Here is a 24815-nt window from a genome sequence, read left to right on the forward strand (position 1 = left end):
GAGAGTTCCTGAGACAGATAAAATATCCCACCTTTCATCTTCTGCCTTGTAAAGCAAAAACAAAATGGAGGCGCTGAAGCAAAGAAACACTGAAGATACGAATTTCAAATATGTGAAAAATACCGAGGAGAGTGGTTTTCAGCCTATTCCCTCAGAAGCCACCTCTTGAAAAGTGTCCTGGGCTCTCTTATCCTACTTCATTAGATTCTTCAGCTCTGTTAGGAGAGACCTGGCAATAAGAATAAATAAATAGTTCAATATCTTTGTTCATTCAATCCACACACTTAAATTTAGTTTAACAGTGTCAAATCCTCATGTGGAAATCAATCTAATAGAAAACAGATTGTGATCAACAGCTCATTACATGGGGGAGGAATGCTATAAAAACAGAAGAATATAAGAGAATTTATTCCATATTCTCTTTCTGACTGTCCCCTGTGGATTATGCAATAGTACACTGGTCACTTATTTTATTTTAATCTGAAGTTTGGTTTCTATTTCTATAAAATGGGAACAGCTCTAGTTTCTCTGCAGTGCCTTAGTGTCTGCTGGGAGAATCAGAAATAGGAGGAGCACCCGGGTATCTCAAGTGGTAGGCAAAGGGGCAGTTACACTAGCTCACAATAAGGACACCAAATGTCACCATGGGTCATCAGCCTTAATTAAGAATGGTAGATTAGGGGCATCAGTAAGCCATTCACAGAGCTTTACCTAAACTTGTGGGAGAGCCCCGTTCTGAGAAAAAAGTAAGGCAGAGCAATATATTTTTAGTCCAAAAAGCAGTAAAGCCTATATGTCAAAAGATGGGGCCCTGAAGTCACATAAACAGGGTTTTATCTCACCTTTGCCATGAACTTTCTGAACACTGCTCTATGCAATAGAACCAAGACTAATCCCTGAGGGTTAATCGGATGATATGCCTATGCATTTCTAACAACGCCTGGTGTAGAGTAGACATTCAAATATGAGAAATCCCACCTGTTTTTAACAACTCTGAGGTTATTATCAGAAAATAGTAATTAGAAGTGCCGGACAATGTGTGTGTTCAAATTAGCAAACAGTTCCCAGTGTATGTACAGCATTTTGGAAGAGATGGCTGCTGGAGGAGCTTTTCTGGCTTTGTGGCTGTTGAGGCTAAACGAGGCAGCTCTCTCCTAGCCATGGCCACATGTCAACAAAGCTCATGTATTAGTCTATTATCCATTATTGTAAAGAAACAGTAAGGCTGGGTGCTTTATAAAGAAAAGAGACGCACTGGCTCACCATTTTGGAGGTGTAAATTCCAAACAACATGGTGCTAGCTCTGGCAAGAGCCCTATAGCTGCATCACCTCCTGGCAGAGGCACCAGGGCTGGAGCACACAGAGAGAGAGAGAGAGAGCCAGCAATGGTGAGACAGGAAGCCAGACACAGGGAGCCACCAGTAAGACCTCCACTAGGCCCCACCTCTTAAAGGGCCCTCTCCACATTGTCACACTGGAGACCACGCTTCTAATACACACACCTTTCCCCAAACTACCCCCAAACCATAGCAGCACATAGGAGAAAATATACTCTCTTCAATGCAAACCTCACTGAATTCACAAACAGGCAACAAACATCGTAGATGCAGAAGCACTATCGTATGCCTTGCTTTCCTTGGGGGGTCTCAACTAAAAGTATGTTTGATTTGATTTTCAATTTATTAAAGCCTGAAGAAAAATGTGCTAGAAATATATGCCAGCAGATATACGTCTCTAGTCAACATTGAAACCATTGGTTTCCTGACTCTTTCTTTATCCCTTCTACCTTTCTGTAATATCACAGCCACTTAGAAAATAATTATTAAGTACTTGCTGGTGCTAAGCAATGGGCCACACACAAAAGTTTTAAGGAGGACTAAGTCTCGAAGAGTCAAAGTCCCTTGGGGACACAAACATAAATAAACACAACAATCATTTCTGAGAAATCGTGTAATCAAAATATCAGCTGTGCCTATGGAAGTGGAGAAGTTATAACAGAAAACAACTTTCTGAATTAGGTCTTAAAGCATGAGTAAAACTTTGCAAGGCAGAAAAGGCAATAGTTCTGATAAAAAGGACTAGGGTAACAGAAAATCTCTTCTAAATAGAAAATGGCATTTCTAAATAAATATGTGATTAGGACCACAGGGACCAAAATGACACCAATATTCTAGAAGTTTCTGCTGGTCGCATTTGCCCCTTCTCTTACGCACCTCCACCTACAGTGGACCACCATGGAGAATCTCATAATTCACCCACAACTGGTATAGACTATAATAGAAGAGAGAGAGAGGAGATATCAACTGGGGAATTGCCTATATTCCAATCCCAGGAAATGAGTCCTCAACTGAGTCTGATCACAAAGGCAGGTATCAACCAGCTCCCCAACTAGGGTTCCAGAGCAAAAGCATGCAGTTGTCTAGACACTGTGATTGCTGGCTGCCCAGAAGATTTCACAAGACAGGTGGAGGAACATCAGACCCAGAATCCTCAGCCATCTAGATAATCTATGTCCCTGATCTTATTCACCCATTCTCAAAATTAGAAAGCACAGAATTTACTTTTCAAGAATATGGAGAGGGTATTTTAGTTCCATAAATACTAGTATATTTCAATACAGTAGGACTAACACATTCAAATACACGAGACATGTGGATATGTATACCTATACGTAAATGCTAAAATATATACAGGAAGGAATGGACAATATAATGTCTGAAAGAGAACAAAAATCAATATATCCTGGTATCATTCATGTATATCATTAAATATATCAGAGTGTATGAGGAATGCTTTCTGCCTTCTTAAGAAATTTCATACTTTTATCTACATGCACATGTCTTATTTAAGCATTATATCTTATATATAATTATGTTGTGATATCATAAGACCTATTCCACTTCTAGAGACTGTATGTTTAAAATTGTTATGTTGAATTGAGAATTGCTTTCTTTCTCAACATAATTGAAACGAATGTGGTGAATCACACACCATTTTCAGAAGCATTTGATCCACTCTATTCAAGACACTGGGAAAGATGCCTAAGTAAATCAATTTTCCTTGGGGAGTTTGAAAACCAGAACAGAGAAACTTGATCACAGTGGCATCGCATTTCTGAGTAACTACAAAGGACAAAATCCATATGTTGCATGTCCTATGTCATCTCCTCATCCTCAGCCATCCACATTGTGGCCCATTTGTTCAACCTTGAGCGCTACCACTTGAGCCAGTCGGAGGATGCGGAGGGACTCCTGGCAGCACTTTCCAAGCTTGGAAACACCCCAAATGAGAGCTACCTCAACCCTGTCCGGACCTTCCACACAGTGAGTTCCAGTTTCCCTTTTGAAAAATCCTTCCTTATCTCATCCCTTTATCAGGAAAAATATATTTCATTAGCTTTTAATACAAGAGCTGGAGAGAAGACGTTTATGCCAAACGTTATTATCATTTTCACCTTTTTAAACTTATTTTTTTCAACCATTAATGTTCCTGGGAGGTTATGAGCAAAGTGAAAAACATGCCAATTAATTAATATGTTGTGAAAATATATAGGTGGTACTTAAGAATGTAGTCACCTAATGTAAAAACCTAATATTTTAAAATTCAAAAGCAACTCATGATCAGTTTTTTTTTCCACTAATGTTAGACTTATAAAGAATGTGAATCCCATCTAAATGCAGAGATTATAAATTGGATGTCTTCATTTTCAATTTGCAAATTGTTTTCTGGATCCCTTCTCCTGCACCTCATATTTTGGCCCACATGAAAACAGGCACTAGGTAAAGAAGCTAATTTCATAACGAGACCTGCAAGGCTAGTGACCCCACTGATGCTAATGACCTATATGCACAGAGTGGCAGCACCTGTGGGGAGGAAAAAAGGAAACCCCAAATGTAGACACAACCATTACCCTTAGAGGAAAGGACAATCCTCTTCCTCCAGACCTCTTCCTTTGTGGTTGACCCCAACTTTTTCCACGTACTACTATATTGCAATATGTGTCCAACATGGTGACCGTGTTAAAAAGTCTATATTTTCCAAGAAAAAGGCTTTGAAGGCAACACAACGCAGCAGTAGAAATCTCTCTGTTGTTATGTGGGCCATCTCCATGAGTGACCATTTCACTCATACAGCTTTACTGAAGGGAGGAAAATTCAAAATCTGTTTTGGGAGTGATTCTCCCATGTTAAACTCCTAATTACCCTAAGATGATAATTCAATATCAAGCCGTTGATCAAGTTGAGTTCCTTTGCTCACTTGACAGCAATTAGAAGCACAAATTTCACCTAAGCACGTGGGCAGACCTCTCCCATCACTGTGCACCCACCTTTAGTGGGGAAATGGGATGCTAACCCATTTCCCCACTAAAGCTCCAGAAAATCCAGTGCTACACAAATATAAGAATAATTATCAACATTTTAAAGAGATCACATAATGAATAGAATACATGATAAGTAACTTTTAAAGCAATTGAACAAAATAATTAACACAATTACTTTTACATTTTTTAAGCAATATACTATGTAGGTACTGACTAAGCTCAGAAAGTCCTCTAAGTTGGGGTGTTTGGAGAGAGATGATATCAGTTACACAAAGTGTATTACACACAGCAATTGGGAAGAAAAGGAGTGGGACTGCTTTAGAGGATTCATTGCAACTCAAACCAGTCTATAAACGTGTTGCGAGAAAAGAGGAAATTTGCCTTAATAGTCAAAGAAGGATGATTTGAAATTAGCACAGCATATGCTGGAAATGGATTTCAAGTATACCTGCAAAAAACCTCCTTTAAATGTTTTAGACAGACCCCTTTCCATTTTATTTTCACTCTTTGCCTTGTGAGGAAAAAATAAACAATGGAGAAGTCCCTGTCCAAATTACCTTCGGATCTCAAAGCAGCCCAAATTAATGAGGTTTTACTGACAAAAGATATAGTGTGAGTTTATTGAGCTCATGGTCGGCTCAGCGATAGTAGCACAATGTATGAATACTAATGACTGGGCAGGAATATGGGAAACTCGCAATGAAAACCAAACGCCTTCTGCTTCATATTCTAAAAGGCTATTTAACTGTCCCTTGCACTCTTGGGTCAGAATTCAGGCCTTTTGGGAGTATCCACCAGAAAAGAATAGCTGTACCTTTATTGATCACCTAGGATTTACCAAGCCTTATTTCAGGCCCCCTAAGGTGGCGTGAAAGAAATGCAAGTCATGGTCTTTCCAATTAAAAAGCAAGAGCTAGGAAGAACTACCAGGGGAACAGAGTGTGCAGCTGCTGTATTAGGAATGCCCCTAAGGGACTTCTCAAAAAAAAATGTGTTTATTAATGTTAAAATGCAATTAAGCATGGTGATCCACATTTTTTATTTTAAAAATTAAAAACTTAACAACATGGATTGACTTGCTATATTATATCTTAAAATGCTCTCTTTGTATTTTATGCTAATGTCTACCCAATACAGTAAGTTGGACATGAAAATTAATTTATATAAATGGGAAAAAAATGTAGTTAATGACATGGCACTTCATAAAATTCGAGCTAAGCACAGGGGAAGAAGGAAGGGTGAGGGAACTCACTTCTTGAGTTGTTCCCAGATCTTATCCAGCTAATATGCTTCCAAGCAAAACACTGTGAATGGCTCTTTGCTTGAACCTTCAAGTGTTGACTCTAAAAACTACAAAGTGTATGAGATATTAATGTCGTGGCATCCGTTTCTGTTAGAACACAACCACTGAGCTGCTGTCGACAATAGCAGGCATTACGGGCCTGGTGCTCTCTCTGGCTTTGGTCTTGATCATGACCTCTTCAACAGAGTTCATCAGGCAGTTCTCCTATGAGCTGTTCTGGTACACGCACCATCTTTTCACCATCTTCTTCATCAGCCTGGCTGTCCACGGGGCAGGGTAAGTCCAAGTTATGTTCAGCATGTTCAGATTATTATCTCCATGAATGTCAAAATCTTTGAAAGTCCTTCTAATAAAGGAACACAATGTGCGGTGACAACAGGACGCCTATTAAGTGTGAAAATGCATGCCCACTGTGGCAAACTTCTCTTTGTGATACTGAAAATAAGTCACCTAGGTAGAGAAGTATTTTATTTATTTTTCCAAGCTCACTCGGTTAGTGAGTCTTGACATGTTTATAAGATTCAGAAATTCTAATGAATGCTGGATGACAGCAGATCTATGTTTCATTCTGTACCTGTTTCTGCAATCCAATTTATGTGGGATTAGTCAGGAGATATATTTTTTGACATCTGGATTTCACTTCTGCTTAGCCAAATCCATCAACTAGGCAGACCAGTATGCAGGAGAGCACAGAGCATTTGAGATGACCAGCCAGACCTGGATCAACTCTACCCCTATTTAGCAGAGTGACTGGGCACAAGTGTTTTGAGTTTTCTGAGTCTTAGTTTCCCCATGTGACCTCTCAGATACCTCTTTGCACAGACATCCTATGAGATTTATTCTGGCATTCAGCACCTGTAGAGTGTTAACCCTCACAGAGAAGCTGGACCAGCACCTGAAGTACTCAAGGGTGCACAATGTACCCACCTGTACGTGTCAGTTCCTTAATGACCTGAATTCACTAATTGCTGTCTACAAATGAGCTTGCTCTTTTTATTCATTTCACCGACTGGTGTTTTTCCCCCATTGGATATCCATCTGCAGGATCAATTTGACCCTGACGACAATCTTGAAAGTAGAAAAGGTGAGGGTGCCCCCTTTCATAAGGAGGAGTCCAATGGCACTCAAGGTCCCAGGTGAATGAATGGCAGAGTCAGACCTAGGGCACCAATCCTTAGGGAATTAAACTTCTATTTTTAAAATATTTTTTAGCTGTTGATGGGCCTTTATTTAATTTATTTATTTATATGTGGTGCTGAGAATTGAACCCAGTGCCTCACACATGGTAGGAAAGTGCTCTACCCCGAGGCCACAACCCTCTACTTTTAAGAAGCCCTTGAAGAACGAACGGACCCTCGATTTTTTAAGGCATATCTTCATCCTCCAGAAACACGTGGCGGGTGGTGGTGCAAACACCTCTTGGCTCTTCCTCGGGTCCCGACTAGCTGAACACCTTCTTTCACTCGGCCCTGCAGAGCGCGCACACGAGGGGCCTGGACGCCAATGGCTCAGCTTCTGCGCAGACGCAGAAGTGCAGGTGTGCAACCCCACCCGCCTGGCCTGGGAGGGCAGCGCCTTGGCGACTCGGTGGTCCCCTTGGGTGCCCAAGACAACTCTTTTAGATTCGCACCTTAGCAAGTCAGCTGTCCCCTCCAAACTCCCTCCTTATAGGAGATGCTCCTTCCTGCCCAAGCCCCATTTCTCCAAGGGGTGACACTTTCACGCTGCCTATGCCTCATTGCAAGCTGCCGTGTCCAGCTGCTTATCTGAATGCACACATTGTGCACACACTGTGCACACATTGTTCAAGAGGGGTACCCCTGGGGGTGTATTTTACACTAACAGAGTGCCCTTCCCACTGCTAATCCTTATATCCTGGTCAACCTTCCTTTTTATGCTGGTAACAGGTTAAAGACTTTCTATTTTGTTTCAGCTTTAAAGTGTCTGCAGTTGGCTCTTGGGAGTGTGCACATCTCAACCTTCCTATTTATTTGTACTTGGGGCAGACAGAGTGGAGGGTGTGGCCCAGCGTTCCATCCAGAGAATGGATGAATTGACAAATTCTGCCTTCCTCCGATGCCCAGCTCTTACCCCCGCGGCACCTTGTGAGGCTCTTTCTATCCATATCCATGGGTGTGTAGAAATCCTCTTCCCAGAAGTCACCCCTCTAATCCGTGTTCCCTGGTCCACACCCTGGTGCACTGTAGAAGCAGTGGACTTCAGTGGGCAGTGTTTCATTGGAGATACTTTTTTGATATCCAAATAACATTTCAAGATGAAATTTTTTAGTCATTTTTACCTAGTTGAAAGGCTTATTTGGGGATAAGGGCTTCATTTAATCTTCTCAGCTTGAAGTGTTCTACAGCTACTGTTTACAGCAAAAGTAATTTGCGAATTCTATACAAAATGCCAAGTAAAAGTAGGATTACTGGAATGTGTTAAAGCCCACTAATCTACCTATTATGGGATGGCATAGATGGAGACGTTCAAAAACATTTTTTTAAATGTTAAAGATAACTTCATTTGTAGAACCCTCTGGGGCCTAGTCTAGGGAACGTTGTCTAAGGCCTGGCAATGGATGCGGTGACATTCACAGTGCCCCTCTTCTGGCTCCCATTCAGTGTTCACCCTTGCTATGTCTGGACATTATTTGCACCTGGAGATCAAAGCTTTGCTCATCAACTCGAAGGTGTGCTATCAGATTTGGATGACGTCCATAAAACAGACCCAGACAGAGACCAACACATCAGTTCTAACTGACCCCAAGCTCTTTCCAAAGGCATTATTGCTTCCTCCTCCCATGCCTTGTAATGCCAAAGGCTGTCCAGGACATGGATTTGTGTGACATACTAAAATCTCTCAGTCCAAGAGTCTATTTTTTATTGGCAAAATAAATCGGTGCATCTCATTCATAAACACTGAGGCACTACACAGCCCCCAAATTATGTGACCTCAAAGTCTGGTGCTTTTCACCGTCAGTACGCCAGTGTGTGACCCCAGGAGCTAGAACCAAAGCAGTTTGTCAAAGGTCACTTGGTAGTACATTTGTGACAAATATAATAGAACAGAATTACAGGACTCTTCATCCAGCACTTCATTCATGAAGGCTGCCTTCACTTTGCACTCTTAAATTTATCAATACAGTCTCAAAGACATATTTCATAGTGACCTATTTTGACTCTGTCAAACACTAAGCCTGCTAGTGGTCACTGGGGGGAAAAATAACCATTATTCAGGGCACTTCTTTTGTCTTCTTTACTTGAAAAGTTCTAAGCTCTCAGAAACAAACTAAGAAGGGTAGAAGTTAAATCAATCTGCAAAAGAACCAAATAGTACAAAGTTAGCCAATTAGCCCAAATCAGCAATCAGGACGAGATGAAACCTAATTAAATTCAACAGTCTACAAAAGGATGTGTTCAAACAATTTCCTTCATTATGAATTCTCTAATATAGACACTTTCAATTTAGCACAGGATACCACAGAGGGGCACTTCTTTTCTGGGATCTTCAAAGTTATCCAAAGCTTTTTAAATGCCTATTTTTAAAGATGCTGAGGAAAATGAGTGACAGCCCAAACTTTAAGCAATAGAATTGTTGTTCCAGAGCGTGCTGTAAAATACATAAATCTTGTGGTATAACAAAACTGCACAAAATCAGTTTGACATTTTTGTGTGTGTGCTTTTTTTTTTTTTATAAGTCAAATTATTCGAGGTCAAACTCCGGAGAGTCTCTTGCTGCACAATGTCACCTTCTGTAGAGACCGCTATGCTGAATGGCGGGCGACTGCCCTGTGCCCTGTGCCTCAATTTTCTGGCAAGGAACCTTCGGTAAGAATGAACCCAGGAGCTTTTAAAAATAACTGTCCCCACAGTTAAGATAACTAGAGCTTTTATATGCCTGGAAAAAAGAACAGCCCATGTCACCACTAGAGAAAGCCCGCTCTTTATTAAGTGTACTAATGGAGAAATCCAGTTAAGGATAATTTTAAAAGAGGTTTACTGCCAAAAGCACCCTGTTCGGCTTTGAAATGTGTTCTTCTACTTATATTTAAATATGGATGTCAGACATTGTGGGGATCCATAATAGCACAGTAACGGCTCTGGAGGAGTTAGCGTGTGCCTAACTACCTTCTGCTCTCCTGCTTCCTCAGCTGCCTGTATCCCTGCATAGCTGCCTTCTCCACTCTGAGAATTAACAGCATCACTGCTCGGCCTCGGATGGCTACGGCCAAGTGAGAACCATACCCTCTTTATAATGTTGCCTGCTTGCTTTCTTCCTTGCTCCCTTCCTTTATTTTTTCCTTCCTACAGCTTTTGGGATTGAAAAATAGGGGCGTCCAATGCATTTCCTTCTTTTTCTAATTAGGCTCTCATGGATGAAATGATAGCACTGTTATCCAAGAATAGACTTAATTAATTTGAGTAGATGATAATGTCCATAGATCTCAAAAGTAAGATTTCTGAGTATGTCGCAGTCATTATAGTTGGTAGCATAAGTAAATAGAAATAATAATCCTATTTGGTCGCATCCAGGGTCTTAAAATGGTGCAAACCTTTGGGACAGCTGGGTGATGCATGAGGGAAAATAATTAAAGCCAGTAGATTAAAACTAGGAGGAAAAAAGTGTCCAAAAATAGGTAGCATAAACAGAATATACTAATATGCGAATGATGGGGATTTAGGAAATTAAGTCATCAACATCAGAAGAATATAAATAATAGCTTTTTGTTAAACCCTCAAAATATTAAATTAAGCACCAGGTTTTAAGGGTAAAACTACTGGGAGGAATGTTTAAAACTGAGACAACTGAAATAGATGTGCCCGTTAGACTGTGGTTCTTTTAATGGCCAGTATAGATTGTCTCTGTCTTAAACTCAACTCTCAGTAGCCATGATTCAGCCTGCATATTAATGAGGAACATGAATGCCTCTCTAAAATTTTCAGCTACAGCATCTCCATAAAAAAATCAATACTCTCCCACACCTCATGAATGCAGACCAGGGCCTGCTCCCAGCAGTGTATGCTGACATTAATTATCATTAAGAGGGGGGAACTTACCATCTCTCCGTTGACTCTCCCCTGCTACACCTCCTTGCACACCCAAACTCAGGGTGTCACTCTTTCCCATTACTTTTAATGGATCCTGATTCAAAGTGTGTGTGGGCTGTGCAATTACCGCTTGGCTGAACTGTACAATATTCTCTCTGATGTCTCATAGACTGAAACCGAAAGTCATCCCAAGGACAAGGAAGGGCTCCTGTGCTTCACTGCATCACGCCTTACCCAGTCTTTGCAAGACTCCATTTCTTTCTTTTTCCTCTCTTATTTCAGTGGGTTCTCACAGTGTTTTTATCAGTAGAGTATTTGCCAGTTCACCTTCTGTGGTACACCGATCCCTACGTGGGGACAAAGAATGCTTTGTACATTCCCTTCATTCCCTCGTATAAACTGAAGTGACCAGAGGAACCAGTTACACCTGGCATTCCCCTCCCATGTGTCTGACTCCTCCTTTCTACCCCAAACTACCCGCACAAGGGCACTCCAGATTCCAGGATGGCTCATTCAATCCCATATCAAAAAATGCCGGGTCCTCCTTAGCCCAGGAAGCACCTCACTTCATTTAACCACAGTATCAATCAGTAATAATCTTCAGGTTGACTTTTTTAATTACGAGGGAATTATATTAGTGGTGAGGGGGAGTTAATTCAGGGAACTCTTACACGTGGCTCTTGAGTGCTTGCATTTCACTAGACACAGGAATCAGAGCTGTGGTTCCTGCCCCGGGAGATCTTATTGTCTAGAAAAAGAGGCTATTCATAAACACACACATAAAATAAAATCAAAGCCAGCATGTTCTTATTTTCTGGTAGGAATGAAAAACCAGGAGTGAAAGCGAAGGAAACAAGTTTCATTACTGCTGCTTTTAAATCAACATAGTTTTATTTCTATCATAAAATACTCACTGTACCATGACTTTCTGAGTATTTCCGAAGAAGGAAAAAATAATGCTGAGAATCCACACAGTATTTTAACATTAAAGAAACTCAGATGCTGCATAATTCTGCTCCTTTATTTCATAGATGGGAAAAATTGGGGTCCAAGGAGTTTCCTTTTCTCCCCTCTGGTCTCCCCTCTGGTCACGAAGGACATTCCCAGCAAAGCTACATCATGGAATGGGAGCTCCTGACCCTGTGGCTGTGACTTTTCCTCTCTGCACCCCACAATGATTGCTTGGATCTCTGACCTTTCCCCAAGATCTATCGGTCAGGTTTCTGATGCTGTGTACAAGTACATAACTTCAGCATCACATTTATCTCTGTGAATAAAGCCAAAGCTTTGAGGGAGCTTAGATTTAAAACAAAAAATTTCTCCAACCATTCCCTGTTTTATGAAACAGAAAATTTGAGCATCATAAAGCCCGAGGCACAGGATGGGGAGGTGTAGTTCCAAGCGCAGAGCCAGGCGCCACCTCACCATCCATCCCTCTGGCTCAGGAGTGTGGGGCCCCCTGTCTTCACTCTGCTTTGCCTGTCCTGGTCACCAAGGCCAGCCAGTTCCCTAAGGCTCTTCTCTGGCTGCATCTCATCCTCACTCTTTCACTTCCAGGGGTTCCAGGAGTCTCACTGGGAAGGAAACTGGGCTATCTCCTCCCAGAGCAGTGTCTTTACTAGTAATGAGATGGATTGATAGCTTGTAGTCTCCTTCCTGACTAATCATTAAAGGAAAAATAACCCATCCCATTTCATCACCTTGGAAATATCAGAGGCTGTGGTTAATTTGACACTACCCAAGTGATGGATGTGGGTCTAAACATTCTAAAACGTGTATAGAAGATTATTTGTACAAATACATAAAGAATATGTACTTTCCAAATACCTCTCTAACCCCACATAGAGAGAATTGCATTCTTGCAATTTCTGTAAATACCCAAAGCTGTTCTGTAAGCACTTCCTGGTTCATTCAAGCATAAGGAACCCAAGGTTGTATTTCCTCCATTCAAACCTGTCCTTCTGCCACTTCCTATCTCTTGCCTTGTCCTGATCATCTTTCCCACCTCCCCCCAGTCCAGGTGCACAAAGAGTTTTGTTCTCTCTGCTAATCTGAACATGTGGCTGAACCCCACGGGGGCAGAAAAGAATAAGTGGGTCAAATTGCTCTGTTACCTGCATACATGCATCCTTTATGAGGCACACAAGAGGCCATCAGGAAAGCAGCCAATAGGGTTGGTGCAGGAGAGAAGAGACACCATGCAAACAGAGCCAGAAATAACCAAAAAAGAAAGAAATACAACAAGAAAGATAACTCAAAAGAAATAAAATAATGCTAAAGGGTTTGTGATATGTCAACCCAAGAGACAGAGCAGAATAACTGATATGTAAATAGTGAGTCATTAATGAGTGCATTGGTGAGGATTTAGAGAACACTTGAGTTCAAAAGAAAGCAAGGCCCTTCCTGCTCCCAAGAGAGTAAGGCTGAGTAATGCTGCTTTTCTTGACTTTGGCTGAGTTTGGGAGCATTTATAACCCTATCATATGTAGGGGCGCGGATTTAGAGTACCAAAGAGGAAACATGGGGTCATTTTCCATGGCTTGAGGTCTGGCTCTGCCTCCTTAGGTGACTCCTTCCCATTCCCAGGGACCCTGAATTTTCTTCTTTTACAAAAGAATTTGGCTAGATTTATAAGAACCTTGACATCTTGAAATTCAATGAGTTCATGGGTTGGTTTCTAATGTTTTGTAGAGCAAGCCTCAGGACCATTTGTAGTGTTGGATAGAAAGAAGCCTGTTTTCATCTTCATTACATGGTAGATACTGGAAGAGGCAGCCCAGGGTCCCAGCAAGAACCGAGACTGGATGGTTAGGCACATCTGAGTTCACATTTTGAATGGACACCTTATTGCCTGATGACCTTGGATGGTTGTTTGGTCTTATGGAGCTTTAATTTCTCTACTGTAAAAGATAATACCACATGTCTCATGGGATGACTCCATTTCCAACCTAATACAAGCCTTCATCAATTTTAAGATCCCATTCCTACCCCTTTCTTAGGTGAAGACACTGTGTTGTGCACGACACCTAGTACCCGAATAGCCTGCTGGTAAATCGATCATCTATAATGCAGACTGTGCTCATGAAAGGTTAACACAGTATCTGATTCATTCAGAATGTTCACTGTTCTGGGTCTCCAGAAACTGATGACTCTTTTGTTCTGATTCTATATATCTTATATAACTAAGATTTAAGAGGCTAAGAAACTAGCTTCATATTTTATTCCAGAGGATATTGGTTTGTGTGTGGGGTGTGGGTGGGTGTGTGTGTGTGTGTGTGTGTGTGTTATATTCAGACAGACCCCAGAGTAGTAATGCAATGTTCAAATTACTATTTGAGATTTTTCATTTAATTTTTCATGCCCTGTGTTGGCTGAGTAATGCTGCTTTGTAAGCCTTTGACTTTGGCTGAGTTTGGGAGCATTTATGACCCTATCATATGTAACATAAACATCAATCTGCTTCCTTATTTCTTTGCAAATTCAATTATTTCTAATTACATAAAGACATCATTGATCAAGTAAGCATAAAAACCAATATAGGAGAGTTTAATCTCTTAAATAAGCTTGTAGACCTCAAGGAATAATTGAATGCTGTAGTATTTAATACAGGGAGTCATCTTTGTTGTTGATAACTGGGCCAAAGTTAAAGGAAAATGTCTAACCCCATCATATTATATATTGATTTGGTTCAAATTGAAAATATTTGGATTCTGTTTTCATTTCCTTTCTCTTTCTCTCTGCTCTCTGCAGGCTTGGAAATGGGTTTTGGGCCCTGTGGTCTTGTATGCATGTGAAAGAATAATTAGGTTCTGGCGATCTCAACAAGAAGTTGTCATTACTAAGGTATGCGTGGAGCTTTATGTCTGAATAAAGGCCTGAGTGTAGATGAAAATTTTTTATTAGCCCAAGTTTTTAATTTGCCATTTTTATTGCAGAACTATCTGTAATTTAGAGGCTCATCTTCTGTTCTAATAATTGCTTATATCCTGAGCATCTTTTAGTGTGACTAATTTTACTGAAGACAGGGATCAGGGCTCCAGACTGGTATGCAGAATTCCAATAAAGGTTTAGAGTACAGCACTGGAATTGTCTTATTTCTCCTTATTCCAGTCTCTCTCTAGGTGGGGAAGACAGAAGGGTTGAGTATGTATTCCACTAGAGTAACTTCATGCACCATATAAAGACACAGATTTTGCAAACATACAAATAACATTTAAACATTTTCAAGCCTGCACACTCCCACCTGGGACTGCTGAGCAGTGGACAGGGAAAAGAAGCTTCAGGGTAAGAAGGGGCACCTGGTGGTTCAAAATAAAGAGGAAGGACCTATACAGTGCTCTGCCCGGGTGAGTGGAGTGCACCATGGTAGTGTTCCCAGTCTTAGTATCCTGGCTCACAACTCTTTATGCAGAGCAAGATAGAAAGAGACCAATAATCTTGTCCAGGAGACAAAGTATCAAGCACTCTACCCCAACCCTAAGTGTTTTTATTTTCCCACTGCAACATTCTTTATCATAGTGAAATGTGTAAGTAATATACAAAATTTCAATGGAGAACTGATTAATTTACCATATAATAATCATAAAACTGATTATGTATACATTTGATTTTATATGGTAAGTTTTCCATGCCTTTTGTTGCCCAAAAAAATGATAAATCTAAATATACAAATATCAACAAAATGTCAATAGTGTTACTTTGGAATAGTAGATTTTTAAGTGAGGGCTCTTTGTATTAATTTTAGATTGCTTAATTTTTTAATACCAGAATATATTCCTTTTATAATTAGTAAAATAAAAACTTTTGTTTTCATTTTGATCGGGAAAAAGTATAGGAATTTCTGAATGCAATTCCATTCACAAATATTAATCCTCTTCCTCTTTTTTAATTTACCAGTTCTTCTGAAGATATAAATAATATTTATTTACATATGCATGCATTGGCCATCTTAATATTATCTCTAAGTTCAGACTTTCAAGTACATCAATTAGTTGATGTATTTGAGCTTTTAAGTATAGAAATGAGTTTAGGATAAAATAGGAACCACCGAATTAATGATAGTGCTAGGTAAAGCCTAGAGAGAAAGCCTTCACCTTGATGTTGCTTTATAAATATCTTTACCATCCCAGTGTTTTTTAAATGCCTAAAAAAATTCTCTGCTAACAGAACTTATAGCACTCTGCTAGTATAACTTTAACAGAATACTACATCCCCTTCACAGTCTTCAAGAAAGCAGAGATATAGAAATTGCCTCCTGTTCCTGCTTTAAGCTGTTTCAATGTTGCTGTTATGTTAAAGCACCAAAGGATGTCAGGCCGCATCAAAAGCCAGGCTGTAAAACTGGTGGAAACCTTGAGCCGTTACTAGGGAGACCATTTAACCGAAGCATCAGAACAAACATTGGAAGGGAGAGAACTAGAACTAATGAGTAAAAGACTGAGATGTTCTTCTTAATGGAAAAGTACTGTCCCAGGGTCTAGATACTAGGTTTTGTTCCTTTATGCCTCTTGCCAGGGGAAAAAAAAAAAAAGAGCTAGAGATATTTTTCAAAACACAAGATGGAAATCCAAAGCAGAAAATGTGCTCTTTCCTTGAATAAGCAATGAGTTATAGATTCTCACTGAAGGTCCTAAGTCCTTGTGCAATGCTTTTTGGCATCTAAAACTCAGGATAGTGGTAGGATACTGGACAAGGTTTAGTCAAAACAAAAGAAGACCTAACAAATAAATATTTCAGAGCTGGAAGGTTGTTTCTCATTCAGCATGAAGAAAGATCCAGTTTTATTCATATAGGTCATTGACAAAGGTAATAAACTCTTCCTAGATTTTTAAAAGCATGGAAATAATGCTTTTGTTGAGCATTTTAATAACTTGAAGCACAGTTAAATGATATGCAGATTATACTTGCTGATATTTCTTCAAACTGGATAACTGTGCTGGGGGATGCCTGGTCACTTGAGACACAGAGTCATGTGCCGGGCATGAAGTTGCACGTGGATGCAGCTGCCCAAATGTCAGCCACAGCACTGTGAAGAACGAACTTCATTCTTGCTCAAGTTCAAACCCAGAAAGCAGTGGTATCATTGAATTTTATATCTTTAAAAAGGCCGATTTAAAATTTCGAAAACTTTCATGAAATGAAAGCCCTTTTCTTATTGACTTCACCTGAATAAAACGGCTGACAACTGTCTATGGTCTTGCTCTATTTTAGGTGGTAAGTCACCCGTCTGCAGTCCTAGAACTTCACATGAAAAAACGTGGCTTTAAAATGGCACCAGGGCAGTACATCTTGATCCAGTGCCCGTCCATATCCCCTCTGGAATGGCACCCCTTCACCCTCACCTCCGCCCCCCAGGAGGACTTCTTCAGTGTGCATATCCGGGTAGCCGGAGACTGGACGGGAGCTTTATTTAAGGCCTTTGGTGCAGAGGGACAGGCCCTCAAGGAGTCCCACAGCCTGCCAAGGTCAGAGCCAATGTCTCTTTTATGTCTAAGTCATAACATTGCACAGTAAAGAATCTTAAAGCATCAACATGCTACCAAATTCAGCGGTATCTTTAAGCCAGGTTGTAAGTTTGAGTCCATTTTTTAAAATTTGAGAATCTACATTAAAAAGTGTCATTTAGGAGACTTCCAGGAGAAGCTAGTACATTTCTGTAAAAAACAAATGTTCAACAAAAGTAGGCAATGATCCAGGAAGAAGGAACAGTTTGCCTTCCCAGTTCCAAAAGCATCTCTTGGCTAATTATATACAACCTGCCATGGGTGAGACAACTCTGTGAACTTTTTTTTTTTTTTAATCACAGTCTGAGCTTTTCAGATATTTGTGAAGGTTGGTCTTTGGAAGAAGGATGCTGTGTTCCAGTCTATTGGATTTCAGGGCCTACACTGCTCCCATCTGGTGTCATCTAAACTTGATTCTTTTCCTCTGCAGTCCTATTTCCAAATACAGACACATTCTAATATTCAGTATGTCAACAAGGGGACACAAATCAATCCACAATAACACCCTACTCAAAAAGTCCCAAGCACATGACAGAAGTCCCAATGTAAGTTACAGCTCCTTAGCTCTTTGTAGTAAACAACGGCAGAAGGCCTAGTTCTGCTGCACCCAAATCCTGTGAAGTCCATGTTTAGGGCCCTAGAGAAACAGGGATACAAAAAAAAAAAGATGCTAAAAATATTTTGAAAGAATTTGGTATTTCAAAGGATATTCCTAATTCTGCCATCCTTGAGGAACAGCAACTGCTACCTAGGAACCTGGGTAGAAAATATCTACAACGCTTAGAATGAAGTTTGTGAGGGCAGCACAGTCTTTCCTCTTTGCCTAGAACAGCACCTGACCCACAGAGGGAACAGAGGAAAGATAAAAGAACTTTTTTTTAAAAAATGAGTTCTGATGCAATGAGTTCTTTAGATTATTTAATTTACGTATTTCTTGGTGACAGACTAAGTGCCATTATAACTTAAGGCACGGAATCTAATTAGTTTGTGGTCCCCTTCCCATGGTTTAGAGAACCAAGTATGTCCCACTGGGTTTGTTTCTGTCCAATTGGTAGGAAAAGTTGCATCCTCCATTTCAAACATCGGTGCTCAAGAAGATGTAATATCAAGCCTGGCATGACCACCACCTGCTCAGGCCAGAGCCCCAAATCAGGTGACATCGCCTCACTCTTCAGCTAAGACTGCTTTTATAGGATGGAAACTTGGCAACACAACAGAATTATAAGGTTCAGGATGCAGTGCAAATGCCTAAAATCAGGAATAAAAACACACGCAGAGGTGTCTGACAGCTTCCTAGTCCCTGCCCTCTCCTACATCGTCCTAGAGGACGGACACCCTCAAGATGGTACCTTCGTAGCCTGGCTTCTGCGCTGTGTGCAGCGGCTCTTTGGTCTGTCAGCCACCCTTCCCTTTGCTAACCAGCTGGCTGTTAAGCCAATCCTCCAGTAAGCGCCCAGTGTGTACTCCTCAGTATCTTTTCTGTCTGAATGTGCTTTCTGTCTATGGAGCGCATGGTCCAGAACCAGGCCCAGCATGATCTGGTCCCCTGGGGTCTCCTGAGCTCTCTGCTCCACCTCCCATCCCTTCATTGATTTAGCCCTTCCAATCTTCTTTCATTTTTATGATTGTGTTTCAATTGATGGATAAAATTACTTATAAAGATATATACCTATTACATACCACACAATTTTTTAAGTACATATTCATTATGTGTGCAGATAGATAGATCTAGAGGAAGAGAGAGACCCACACATTATGTTAAATCTAGCTAATCGTCAGTTGTATTGCCTCACAGAGTCAACATGTTTGTGAGAAAAGCACCTAACATCCGCTCTTTTGCAGTTCTCAAGATTTCAACATATCATCTGTATCAACTACAGTCACCTTGTTATACAATACAGACCTTGTGAACATACCCCACTAGCTGTAATTACATATATGTAATACACATATATTACAAAACATATTGAAATAGATTAAATATTTAATTTAATAGAATGTCCTCCAGTCTCCTCCATGTTGTCACAATGAGGAAATTTCATTTTTTAAGACTGAATAGTATTCCACTGGGTCTGTGTTCCACATTCTCTGGATGTATCCATTTGTGGCGGGCTAGTCCTCTTGATTTTTACTTGCTTTCAGGGCCTTGGCCCCAGCTGTTCCCTCCATGGGCACCCTGTTCCCAGATCTCTGCTTGGTGCTCCCTCCAGGTCTCCATTCAGATCTCCTTCCAAGGAGGCCCTTCTTTGCCTCCCCATAGAAACCAACCCTTTCTTTCTCTCCACAGTACTTACCTCCACATGGCACACTAAACAGGGGCTGGTTTGCTCGTTGCTGTCTCTCCCCATTCTGCAGCGTAGGCTCTGTGGAGAGAGGGAGTTATATGTTTGGTTCACTTTAACATTGCTGGTTCCTAAAACTAGCTCTATTAAGTAAGAACCCAATGAGTGTTTATCCAATAACTAAATGAGTGCTCGTGAACAGCGCAGCCTCCTGTCACTTGTTAAACTGGTTTGCCCTCTGCCTTTCATAGGTGCAGGCCTATGTATGAGCAATAAAGTGCCCCCCAAAACTAGAATTCGTTCAGATCTTCAAGACACAAAGAATCCAAATCTTATTGGACGACCTTGGCCCAGGTTATGGTTTAACCTTGTTTTAAGTTTGCACCATAACGGGGAAAGCGCCCGTCTGTTCAGTGCTTGGACCCTGAAAGGTCTTCACCCAGCCCACGAAAGCGAGAGGAAAAGGGTGAGTGGGGACACAGGAGGAGAATCAAGGCTAGCAAGAGCAGAGCGCTCCTTCCCCTCAGCCCCGGAAAGGGGGACAACGTGGGGCCGAGGAGGCCACGCCTCCTGAAGTAAAAGGGAGGATTCCTCAGAGTTGATGCTGGAGTTCCCAGCCGTTTCACCTGTTCCCCAGAACCAGGGCTCCAGCCTCAGAGGGCCTGGGTTCAAGTCCAGCTTTGTGCATGATCCTGGAGAATGTGTGGAGCTCCCTGCCTCGGTTTCCTCATCTTACCGTGAAGATGATAAAAGCAGTACTCAAGGCTTGGTTTAGAATCAGCCATGGGGTTCTTTATAAAAGCTTTGTCATGATTCATGGCAGCACATGGTAAGTGCTCAAAAAAATTAGCTATGATTAATATTTGCAAAGTAGGAAGCAAGAGCACCACAGAGATGACCATGAAAGTAATGGTTGGATGGGAAGACTTCAAAGGCAGGGGATGGAGGCTGATGGTGGCAGGGGGCTTGCTGCAGACCATACACAGCAAGGACCCAGCAGGACACAGAGGCCAGGAAGATGACTCTTTTCCTGTTGCGCATTATTCGAAACCAGGATTTGGAATCAAGGAGGGATATCGGAGTGAACTTGAAAACAAGCATTAGGGCAAAGGAAGCCAATTCTGAAATTGCAACGGGTCTGGAGCAACGAGGAGATTTGGGCCTCTAAAAAAATAATGGTTGTCATGACAGCTGTGTTCAACTGCTGAAAGGCCTGAGGTACAGGAAAGGAGAAAGACCTGGTACGTGTTTCTCAGGAAGGCAAAAGACGAGAGACGTCAGAAGACAGATCTCAGTACGACAGGAGAAAAATTGCCCCAAACTTAGAAGTGTCCCCAAAGGCATCAAGGTATCCTGGACTGTAACATCCGAACGTGACCTCTCAGAGACAGGAGGGAGGATTCTCAATTCTAAATATGCAGAAATTTATCATGTGTTTCTGTGGAGTTTAGGACATACTTCTTCTTTGGGTATAATTGATATCTTTTTAAAATCGGTATCAAATAAATCCCAAGTATTACTAATTATAAAAATAATAACAATAAGACAATGTAATCTGTAGGCAGTTTTTTCTAATTATTTATAAAATAATTTTCTTTAATTATTTGTAAAATAATCTACCGTGGGCTAAGATACTAACATTTTCCCGTTAATGACATTTTATTTTTATTCTTCCATTTCCATATATCAATATGTAATAAAGCCTTATTAATTAAGATTAACTTGAAGAGACTTAATTTGAATTATTAGGAAGTCTAGAATATGGAAAATTTTTAAATAAATCCAATTGAACTTTCATGAACACATAACAAAGCCCAAACGGGCCAACCTGGGGTGCCTTCCACAGACTCTCCTTAGGGAATGGTTAGGAATAACTTAGAAACCTTTTAATTAGCATATCTTTGTTCATATGTAAATGTGTACTTTTGGAATAGTTGGGGTCATTTAATACATTCTGCTGACTGAAATATTTTAAGCATTCCCTGTACAATTGATTCAGCAAATGTTATTAAACGGTCCATGCCAGATAGCATGAGAGATGCTGAGATGTAGCACCTCTATCCCAAAGAGATGCCTGAACAAAGAGAGACTTGGTTCCTACCTCCATAGACCTGAGGGTCCAGAATTCAAGATGGAATTAAGTCACACATGCATGCAAGTACACGCGTGCACGCGCGCACACACACACACACACACACACACACGGAAAAGATCCTAACTATGAGAAGCGAGGGTACATGGCGCTTAAACTATATGAAGGGGGTTAATCTAGTCTAGGACACAAGAGGGACTCCCCAGGTGAACAATGATTGGGGATGGGACCTCATGAAAGGGTAACTCTTAACCAAGTAAAGGGATGGGGAGAACTGGGCAGAGTATTCCAGGTGAAAAGATAACACATGCAGAAGGCAGCCCTGTCTATTTAGGGAAATAGAAGAAAAGCCAACGGGGGGAACTAGTGATGAGCCGTGAGATAAATCCAAGGAGCCAGTCCATGTAGGACAGTGTTAAAGACCATCTTACTTATTCCATGAATATACTTTATGCTTATAAAGAAAAATTTGCTAAGCAAAGACAAAGCATCTTTGTTGCCCCTGGCCTAATTATCACAGATTTGGAGTTAGCATTACCCAAGATAGTGATTTTCAGAAGTTCTCCCTAACAGACAAATTATTTCAAAAGTAAATTTATTCCAAATGAAAGATTTCTGTTAGACTAGATGATACAAACAGACAAAACAATGTAACCAAATCAATGTAAGCAGAGAGAATTACCTTAGGAAAAGTAAGAAAAGCCTTATAAACCACCTCCATCCTTCTCTTTCTTCCATGGGGCTCCATGATGCTCGGAGTCAAAGCAAACATCTCAGAACTATAAGCAGAGCTCACCAGGTGGAAGAGGTGTGCGTTAATGCAGGGGATACCAGATGGCACCTGGGCAGGACTAACTGGTTTCTCCCCCTGAGGCAAGCCCCCAAATCCTCATGCTGAACCTGTGCTCTCTGAATGGGGCGATTTTGAGCACAAAATAGGACCTTTGAAAGCACTGGAGTGGCTGGTTTTGTGTCAAGAACAAGGTATTCTCAAGGTCAAATGCACTGCACTCTGTGATTCCAGGCTGGCAGTGGACGGGCCATTTGGAGCCGCTCTGACGGACGTGTTTCACTACCCTGTGAGCGTGTGCATTGCGGCAGGAATCGGAGTCACTCCCTTCGCGTCTCTTCTGAAATCCATATGGTACAAATGTTGTGAGTCACGGAGCCAGCCGAGGCTGAGCAAGGTATGGAAGAATCCAAAGTTCACCCTTCCCTGGATTCAAAGGTTCAACGTCCTATCTATCAACTGCCAATTCTTGGGGAGGATTTTAATTAACTATGAGGGATAAACTCAAGGATCCTTAACTATACTTATGTTCTTAAAAATCTCCATTTGGTATTGCGTTTATGAGAAGGGTTATGTCTAATCTTGTTAAAGATGACAAGACATAAATTTTATTGCTTCATTGCCATTACAGGACATGTAATTGCTCATCTCAATAAAATATGGACAGGCTGCAACTGGCTATGCGACTGGGCTGCCGTTGGTGACATTAGTGGGCAGCCTTCCCCTTTGCCCCTTTAGATGAATACTGTTTGCAAACATACTGTTGTCTCTTATTCTCACGGCCACTCTTGGGATTCGCTGGCCTGTTCCACTGCTGTTGCTACTCAGTCCCCAACCCTGATCCTGTCAATTCTTATATGTGCTATGACCAGATTTCTTCAGGATTTCTTTCTTCCCCTGTCCTATCTAGAGACTTCATTCCATACCTTGATCTTGCAGAGGTGAAAGGAGCTTCCTTTCCAGGTCCTGAAGTTTAATAATCTGAATCCATAAAACCAACTGACAAGAGACAGATTAACAGGAGAAAAGGTGCAAGTTTATTCTCATGCAGGCAAGTAGGAGTCGCACAAAGCATGAAATTCAAAGCAGGACCAGATGGTTACAGCTTAAATACTTTCTTTATAGTGGAGAGGGGAGTGGGCACTGTAGACAGTTTCAGAGGAAGAATAAATGATTTTTTAGGGGAGAGGAATGGGCCCAAAGACAAGTGCCTGGAACAAAGTTCACGTGGGCAGGGAGTGTGGTGTCGACTTCAGTTTTTCTTCCTGTAGCTTAGTATTCTAGAAGGTCCAAGGGAACTGTAAGGAAAGAGGGATGAGAGACAGGAGCGGGGAGCAGGAGGAGGCCAGAGACCTTGGCTCTCCTTGAGTTCAAAGCACTGAGCATGCCAAAGCCATCCTTTGGAGTATCATTTTTTGAGCCTCAATCACCCCCTTAGGACCAGCAACAGGCACTGGAGCAGCTGCAAAAAGGAACTGTTTTACACTCAGGGGTGTGAATACAGGGCAAACCGTGACGTCAGACGAGCTGGGCGGGTCCTGGTCCTGGTCCTGCTGCTGATCCTCTGAGTGAGCCTTTGGCTGTAGCTCCTGTATCCATCAAAGGAAGATGCTGGATTCAACCAGCACAAACTTTGTGCTTCTGTGGAACACCAGTCACATGACTTGGTCTGCTAAAGAGGGTCCCATGGTTAGATAAACCTAAGAAATGCTCCTAGTTCATCTCACTCTAGGGGATTCATGTCATCTACTACCCTATGGAAGTTCTACAGAACTTCAGTTCCGCAGAAAAGAACCTTATTCAGTCTTGTTTCACCTGATATTACCAAGCGTATTGGCCCACAATACCTTTGTCCACCTAATGCCTTTGTCCACCTGACACCTGTTAGAACAGCATTCTGTGAGCCCTGAGGGCAATACCAGACTCAAAGATCTCTCGTGCCAGGGCTTTCCCAAGTAAGACACAGGATACGAGTTCTTTCATGATGTTTCTAATGACAAGTCCTTGACATTTGTTTTTTCATTTGGTTTGATCTCACTTGATCTTGTATATGAGATAAATAATACAAATCCTGTTTTCTAGATAAGCAAACCAATGCTTAGAAATATTTAAAGTGACTTTCCTGGAAACACACAGGTAACAAAAGGCAGAGTCAGGATTCCATCTGGTTCTTTCCATGACATGACCAACACATGGTGGACATGATACCAACACCCCCTGAAGCCCTAGGACACTGAGGTAGGAAGGCTGTGGGGCTCTTAGAGAATCTGCTCCTGGACTTGGATCCGGGAATCTGCCTGACTCTGCTGTCACTGAAGTATCGCCTTCAGTTCATCATCCACCTCTTGGAACTGGATTTTCTCCTCCACGCAGTGGAGAAATAAGAGTCCATATCCAACTAGGAGTTTTAATAACACTTAAGACAAATAAGTAATGTGGACTACAGAATCACTGGGTAGATATGTATAAAATCAT

General features: G+C 41.3%; 1 protein-coding gene across 1 annotated transcript in view; it reads left to right on the forward strand.

Moving 5' to 3' along the window:
• Nox3 (NADPH oxidase 3) overlaps window positions 1-24815 on the forward strand; it is a 53363-nt gene that overhangs the window by 6806 nt on the left and 21742 nt on the right. Inside the window, exons 5-10 of the mRNA XM_027939553.3 lie at window positions 3179-3324; window positions 5720-5901; window positions 9323-9452; window positions 14424-14516; window positions 16884-17137; window positions 22575-22737. Of these exons, the coding sequence (XP_027795354.2) occupies window positions 3179-3324; window positions 5720-5901; window positions 9323-9452; window positions 14424-14516; window positions 16884-17137; window positions 22575-22737 (968 nt within the window). The remainder of the gene's footprint in view (window positions 1-3178; window positions 3325-5719; window positions 5902-9322; window positions 9453-14423; window positions 14517-16883; window positions 17138-22574; window positions 22738-24815) is intronic.

The sequence above is a fragment of the Marmota flaviventris genome, chromosome 6 (genome assembly GCF_047511675.1).
Source record: "Marmota flaviventris isolate mMarFla1 chromosome 6, mMarFla1.hap1, whole genome shotgun sequence".
NCBI classification, from domain to species: Eukaryota; Metazoa; Chordata; class Mammalia; order Rodentia; family Sciuridae; genus Marmota; species Marmota flaviventris.